The 7,639-nt window shown below is 46.4% G+C and overlaps 2 protein-coding genes across 2 annotated transcripts; one reads left to right on the top strand and one right to left on the bottom strand.

Annotated features, from left to right (window-relative positions):
* Nucleotides 1-1,741: 1,741 nt before the first annotated feature.
* Nucleotides 1,742-3,608, top strand: LOC102703871 (60S ribosomal protein L35a-1). Its single transcript, XM_006655807.3, has 4 exons — nucleotides 1,742-1,895; nucleotides 2,006-2,234; nucleotides 2,331-2,373; nucleotides 3,257-3,608. Exons 1-3 carry the CDS (start codon nucleotides 1,831-1,833, stop codon nucleotides 2,370-2,372), a joined length of 336 nt encoding a protein of 111 aa, XP_006655870.1. The 5' UTR covers nucleotides 1,742-1,830; the 3' UTR covers nucleotide 2,373; nucleotides 3,257-3,608.
* Nucleotides 3,609-5,134: 1,526 nt separating this feature from the next.
* Nucleotides 5,135-7,259, bottom strand: LOC121054737 (anthocyanidin 3-O-glucosyltransferase-like). The gene is made up of 2 exons (XM_040525250.1): nucleotides 6,682-7,259; nucleotides 5,135-6,562 (listed from the first exon to the last, which is right to left on the bottom strand). The coding sequence occupies exons 1-2, from the start codon at nucleotides 7,151-7,153 to the stop codon at nucleotides 5,679-5,681; spliced, it is 1,356 nt and encodes a 451-aa protein (XP_040381184.1). The 5' UTR covers nucleotides 7,154-7,259; the 3' UTR covers nucleotides 5,135-5,678.
* Between the last annotated feature and the right edge of the window lie 380 nt (nucleotides 7,260-7,639).

The raw sequence follows: 7,639 nt of genomic DNA, 5'->3' as shown, positions 1-7,639 counted from the left end.
ACTATTTTAGTGAGAATTTTAATAGAAACTAATAGAGTTAAAAAAATATATGACTACAGGTAAAAACAGCGAGAACATGCTATTTCTATGTTACTACTATGAAAACGAACGGTTGGGAATCTCCTTAATTCTTTCACCCATGCTTATCTTTGACACCGGCTACATTGTCTTTTTTAAAAAGAGCTGCTAAATTTGGGCTAGCTAAGGAAAAACTCGACTTTATGTCCACAATCTAGTAGTCGAATTTTATTTATATGCATCAAGCACAGAACATGATACAACACATCCCTCATCCTCTAATACTAGTGCACGTTGAGTCCCATGGTAACATTCAAAGTGATTTTGACTCGCGTAACACCTACATATATGGTTTGACATGGTCTTTGCACCATGTGGCATTGGAAGAAAAAATAAACTAAAATAAATATAGAGGGCCCACAATCACAATAAAGTTAAAAGCATATTGGGTCCTGCATGCCATTGGATCGTATTTTTACCCTATTACCCTACGGCCACCGTGTGGCAAGTTGGAGACAGGTAGTAGATGTGACAACTCGTAACACCATCAATGTCACCAGCCAGAGGAGGCGACAACAACATAGGGTAGGATGTTGGGCCCAACCGTATGACATCCTCGCCATGCTCCTCCTTACCGGTGGCAGTGGGAGAGGAAAAGGGGTAGAGGGCTAGACGACGATGACATCAAGATTTGTCTGTCATATCGTCATCCATGCACATTCTCATTGTGCTCTACGTCATCACACGATGAGGTGCTCGAGTAGATCTAGAGCCTGTATCACTAAAGCTCGAGCACCACACTCACGGGCATCCCGTTGAGCTTGGGTTTGGCATCGTACCTCGGGAGAAGAGGAGAATGGATGGATTGGTGAGGGGAGGACAACAGAGGGTACAACAACGATGGATATTAATACCTCACCCGTGATCATTTATCTCTTCATGCTCCCACACTAGACTCACTTATCTGAAATGCCTTCCTTTGCTCAGGTCTCGTCGACCATCGTGAGAGACTCTCACGTTGGATATAGGTGGAGAGAACACATTGGAAGCTTAGGCTTGATTAAGAGAGTTGTCGTATGGCAAGGGCAGTGTCCTCTCTGGTGACATGCCTATGAAGTTAGGCTAAGGTGACTCTCTCCTTATGTCGAAGTTGTGGCAGCTGAAGGAACGAAGATCCCACTATATTTTTATCTGGTCACGTGACTGACAAACGAGTCATATATATATATATATATATATATATATTCTGCTTTTAGTATCATGTAAGCGTCATCTTAGCGCTACATAGTGCAAAGAAATTGTCAAACAGCTATACAGACGCCACGTTAGTCCAAACCACTCTTCGTAATATCCTAGTTCTCGATTTATACTGGTGTTAAATGTGCTTTTTAGCCCATGTTGCGCTCGAGAGACGCAAATAAAAATCTAGCGATACTTGAGGGACGTAACGTGGACTTTCCCAGCTAATTAGGGCAAAAACGTAGTAGATGCAGTTTGGGCCCAGAAGTCTACCAGCCCATCCCAGTGGTCAGTGGGCCAACAGCCAGTGGGTCCCCGGTTCCAAAACCAGCCCAGTACAATACACGACGGCCCGGCCCATTAACACCGCGATCTTAAACCCTAGCCTCCACCCCCCGCCGAATCCCACCCGTCCATCCAATCGCAGCGGCCAATCTCCACCGTCCGCATCACCACCCCTCGCTCCATATAAGCCGCATCCCTCGCCGCCGCCGCCTCATCGAAGAGCTCTCGTCACCGGCGGCGGAAGAGAAGCGAGGCGAAGCACGCGGCGAGGAGGAGGAGGAGGCAGCCATGAAGGGGCGCACGGGGCAGCGCGTCAGGCTGTACGTCCGGGGCACCATCCTCGGCTACAAGCGGTGAGTGAGCTCGCGCGCCGGTCTCTGTAGGCTCTGGATTTGCGCGGCATTTTCGTGCCGCGGCGGTGGCGGCGGCGGCAGCGAGCCTGATCGGGTTGGGACGGGTGCAGGTCGAAGTCGAACCAGTACGAGAACACGTCGCTGGTGCAGATCGAGGGGGTGAACACCAAGGAGGAGGTGGCGTGGTACTGCGGGAAGCGCATGGCGTACGTGTACAAGGCCAAGACCAAGAGCAGCGGCACCCACTACCGCTGCATCTGGGGGAAGGTCACCCGCCCCCACGGCAACTCCGGCGTCGTCCGCGCCAAGTTCAAGTCCAACCTCCCGCCGGCCTCCATGGTGGGTTGTTGCTGAACAGCACAACCGCTTGTGCTTTCGCTTTGCTTGTTTAGGTATTGTGCTCAGCTCATTGTGTTTTGTTGTTTGGTGGTGCAGGGGCGCAAGGTCAGGGTGTTCATGTACCCGAGCAGCATCTAAGGTCAGGCAAATGACTTTGTTTCTGCTCCATTTTGTCTGTATTGCAACGGTATTGTTAGTGCTATGTCTAGAAATGCTGTTTCACTACCGCCTGTATTTTTGATTTGATCGGATTTGTGATAACATTGATGGTATCACGTGTATGGGTTGTCCACCTAGGATTGCAATTTCGTCTACATCATTGCACTGTGAAATTTATCATTGTTACCTGCGTATTTCATGTTACTGTGACCATTTTGTCATTGAACCATTGGTCAATTGAGTTGCTTGACTTGAATTTTGCCTTGTGCTTACAAGACATCGTATTATTGTTTCTCTTTAGCCTAAACTTCAGTTTTATTCGCCTTGAAAATATTGTGCTGTAATTTTTTTTCTTTTAAGCAAATCAGAGAACTCATTTTCTGTTTAGCAATCACAGAGAACACTTTTGTTGCTATCTTCTATTTTACAAAGTTCAGATCCTTTTGTGTTCCTTTCAAACTTATAACCCCCCAAAAAGTTAAATAAGTTGAAATATCTTTATAAGACACTGGCTTTAGCTAATTCAGTCTCCGTCAACATTGTAGTCTTTGAATCTTCTATAAAATGTACAAGATAAAATGAAGCTCTTCCACATTTCCACCCCATCTTCCAATCCAATAACCCTAACAATAGCATAAAACTATATATATAATCCTGATTCGCAGGTCCCACATGTTAGTATTTAGATCCTAACCGGGCTATTCCCAATTAATTTTGCCCTTAACACAAATATTTCATCAAGTCTTGAGTGCAAGCTTTTCTATAGTATTCATATTCTGAGGAGTTATTATATCATATTTCTTCCAAACATTTTGGATTGGCTTTACTAATACTACCTTCTGTTTATGATTTGCACAATACAGCCATGCAGGTTTGGTTGAAGTAGGAAGAGTTTTGCTTATTTCTTGCCTTCTGTTATGAGCTTAAAGCGCCGCACTATGGTGATTCTATGCTGTGTTGACAGTTTGGACTGTTCATGTATTGAGAACCTGAAGAATATTTCCCAAATTTTACTATTTGTTGGCACTAAATCCTAGCCTGCCTGTCAGTCACGACCTATCATCGTGCATCTTTATTTTCCCTGCATTATTACTGTTTTTATTTTCATCATTCTTTCCTTAAAAGGAAACGTTCTACGTTTTTTGCTGTTATTTGGACTTGACCTGGTGAAGGCTGTTGCGCTGGAATGGCAGTCAATATAAATAGGATTTCCTCCGACTCATATGAAAAAAATGTTTATGATCAGTGAATGCATTTTATACCTTTTTATAGTTGTGTATTTCATTCGAGCTGGTTGTCTTTCATATCGAGCCATTGATGCAGCGTGTTAAGGCAGGCTACAATCAGGCAATTCCATCGTGCTATGAAGGGACAATTATGAAGAACTTGTAATATATGTCTAACACGTATCTTGCAGATCTTCCTATTACTGGGAAACCCGTAGAAGTAGAAGTTTGGATGGGAAGAGAGAAACCCGTGGAAGTAGAAGTTTGGATAGGAAGAGAGAAATATATGATATGGAGGAAAGAAAAAAAATCTATTGCCACATGAGTAAATATATGGCATGTAGTTTTTTTTTCTTTTCACTGTGTAGATTAAAATCTTTTCACAGTGTTGATTAAAAAAAAGATGATATGACATGAAGGAAAGGGAAAAATCTTTTGCCATAAAAAGAAAAATGATTGTTATGCAGGATAATGACTTAGTTTGTGTTTTAGTATTTAGCATATGTATATAGGGTTATAAAATGGTTGTTAACGCGGACAAGACAAGTGTTAATCCTAGGCTCTATATTTGAATGTGGTCTAAAGCAAGGTGAACAACGAATATCTGTTGCCATGACAGCCACACGAGCCTAAGTAATGCTTGCACTTAGCTGGTGATGATCAGGGTTGGTTTTCATATTAGCATCAGGATTTCATTTCTACTCCTTTTTTTAAGAAACCAAATGTTGTCTAAATAGGACACAAAAATTGAATCACAAGAGTATTAAGATTCTGTTTTTGTTTTCTTAAAAAATTTTAACCAAACGGATTTTTTCTATTTGTATTTTATTAAATAGGCTTGCACAGAGAGAAAAAGGGCAAGGTAGGACAATAAAAAAAAGAAAGAAGAAGAAGAAAAGGAGAAAAGAAAGAAACGAAAATAGAAAGAAGAGAAAGGTAAAAACATTGGAAACTAAAAGGTTACGAGTAGCAACCACTTGCTCGAATATTTTGCATCAAATAAAAAAATAATCAACAGCAGCAAACAGCAAAACTGGTTAAAAATGACATAAGGTAACGAGATTTAGTGAGCTTTTATCTTCCTTTATTGTCTAAAGACCACCTATCTTATTTATTTTGTTTATAATATTGATCACAATTTAATATTGTTAGTTATAAGCTTTCTCATGCAATATTCTTTTCCCCAATCAATTCTGACCATAATTTACCATTTCTGAGTCGATGTACAATTTGTTTTAAACTTATTTTAAAATTTATTTCAATTTATACAATTAAACCCCTCTGTTCCAAAATAAATCAGTTTTTTAGTTTTTACTCTTCATCTTATTCAAAAAATTTATACTATTAATATTTTTATTTTTATTAGATGATAAAACATAAATAGTACCTTATGTGTGACTAATTTTGTAAAAAATATGAAAAATTTCAAATAACACTCAATACGGAAACCGAAATGTTGCCTTTTTGAGGGATAGAGGGAGTAGTAATTAGCCTAAAACATTCAAATAATATAAAATAGAGTAATATATTGTACCAGCCTAAAACATTCAAGAAATATTTCCTCCTCGAGGGGTGGTGGAATGCGTTTCTTCTCCTCTTATTCCGTATGGTATTAATGGGGCTACAAGTCTACAATGTACCAGCCAGGAGGAGTACAATTTACTACTCATGAGAGTCGTACGAATTTGGCCCGATTTTGATGGAAGATGAAACAACTCTTTAGTCTTTGAATAATCTGCTTTTGCATGCACACTTTCTGAAACAGTTAACCGATATATTTTTCTATATAACTCTTTAAATTAATTTTTAAATTTGCATTCCGTAGTAACTAATTTTGTTATTTATAATGAAATAGCTATATATTTTAACATGGGGACATTTAACTTCTGCTATTCTTACGAATGGTCGTAAGAGATTTTGTTTGTTATATACTCACACGGACATTCATGTCTAGTGATAAATTTGTTTTCACCACTCGCAAGGAGTTAAATTTCTTAGTAACATCCCAAGGGTTCATTCAATTCAAGCCTCCTGGACATGTCACGTACGCTGGACGGGATCACGGCGCACAGACGATCTCGACGAACTTGCTGAAATTCTTCACGCATTCGCCGCCGGTTTCGAACGCCTTCGCCGCCTTGGCCTGCAGCTCCTGCGCCCTCGCCCTCATCCGCCGCCCTTCCTCCCCGCCGACGAGCGACGCGACCGCCCTGGCCACGGCGTCGCGCGTCATCGCCCCGTCGAACGCCGCGCCGCAGCCCCACACGTGGGACACCGACCGCGCGTTCATCCGCTGGTCGCCGAAGAAGGGCCGGCATGCCATGGGCACGCCGCTGGACACGCCCTCCATCACCGACGCCCACCCGGCGTGCGTCACGAACGCCCCCACCGACGCGTGGCGCAGCACGCCCACCTGCGGCGACCACGGGACGACGAGGCCGGCGTGCCCGGTGCGCTCCAGGAAGCCCGGCGGGAGCAGCCGCCACGAGTCCTCCCGGAGGGACCAGAGGAACGGCGCGCCGCTGGCCTCGAGCCCCGCCGCGAGCTCGCGCAGCTCGTCCGGTCGCGGCGCCGCGACGGTGCCGAAGCTGACGTACGCGACGGTGCGCGGGGCGTGGCTGTCGAGCCAGGCGATGCAGCCGTTGGGGTCGCTGGCTGGCGCGGTGGTGTCGGTGGCGGGGGCGAGGAGGTGGTAGGGGCCGAGCGGGAGACAGTTGGGGAGAATGGCGGTGAGCGCGGCAGTGACGCTGGGTGGGTCGAGGCCAGGGAAGGTGTTGAGCGCGATGGCGGTGGCGGCGCGTGGCAAGCGCTGCGCCATGCGGTGCAGCAGGAGGCTTATGACGTAGTTGAAGTCGCCGGAGATGACGCCGTCGGGGAGGTCGCGGATCCGGTAGCTCTCGAGGCCGGGATGCGAGGCGAGCAGCTCGTCGGCGCGGCTCGCGGCTGGACATTTCATCAGCCACATGAAGCACATGTCAAGGAGATCCATGTCAAGCCATCAACCCCAACGCAAAACCACACCCAACTCCGGTGAGAAATCCTGTAGTTACAGTAGTACGTACCCTTCTCGCCGACGTCCTCCCGGAGCGCGTCGGTGCGGAGGTGCGCGACGAGCGCGCTCGAAGCCCCCGTCCAGACGGGCACCCACTTGGCCCCCACCTTGGCCGCCGCCTCCGCCGCCATCCACAGGAACGCGTCCCCCGCCACGCAGGTCACCCTCGCACCCCCCGCCGCGGCGCGCGCCGCCTCGAGCCCGCGCTCCACCCCGCCCGCCTCGGCGGCCTCCATGAACATCTCCATCCGCCGCGGCACGGGCGTCCCCTCCGGCGGCGCCCCGTCCTCGACCTCCACGAACCTCACGTTCCCGGGAGGGGCCGCCGCCGCCGTCCTCCGCAGCTGCGCGACGGAGTCCGCGGTGGAGAGGAAGGAGAACGTCGCCGCGGGGGCCGCGTCCGCGAGCGCCCGCGCGAACGAGAGGAGCACCGCCGCGTGGGAGCTGAAGGGGAAGGTCACCACGGCGACGTGCGGCGCCATCGCACTGGGTCTTGGAGAGGTCGCGGCGGTGCCCGGCGGGATTTAAACGGTGATGGCGAGGCACGTGGGGGGGAAGTTAGGTTGCAACCGCGGCGCGTGGGAGGCAGCTCAGGGATCAGACTCCGGGTTGTTTGGGTAGGTGGGGTTGGGCCATTTAACTACGAAATACATAATAGCAAGGCTAATAATATACTCCATCCGTTTCAAAATAAACCAATTTTTTATTTTTTACCTCTAATTTTTGATTCTTTGTCTTATTTAAATTTTTTTTGCGATTGATTTTTTTATTAGATGATAAATCATGAATTACTTTACGTGTGACTAATTTTTTTCTAATTTTTTGAAAATTTTTCAAATAAAACGGATGATCAAACGTTGGACACGCAAACCGGAGAATTGATTTTTTGAACAGAGTGAGTAGCCAACCAGCTGATTATAAGACTTCTTATAGCCAGCTCTTAGCCTACCCACATACTAGTTAGCTCT

This window comes from Oryza brachyantha, chromosome 6 (genome assembly GCF_000231095.2).
Source record: "Oryza brachyantha chromosome 6, ObraRS2, whole genome shotgun sequence".
Lineage (NCBI taxonomy): Eukaryota > Viridiplantae > Streptophyta > Magnoliopsida > Poales > Poaceae > Oryza > Oryza brachyantha.
The sequence above is the reverse complement of the archived record's forward strand: the minus strand, read 5'-3'. Positions and strand labels throughout refer to the sequence as shown.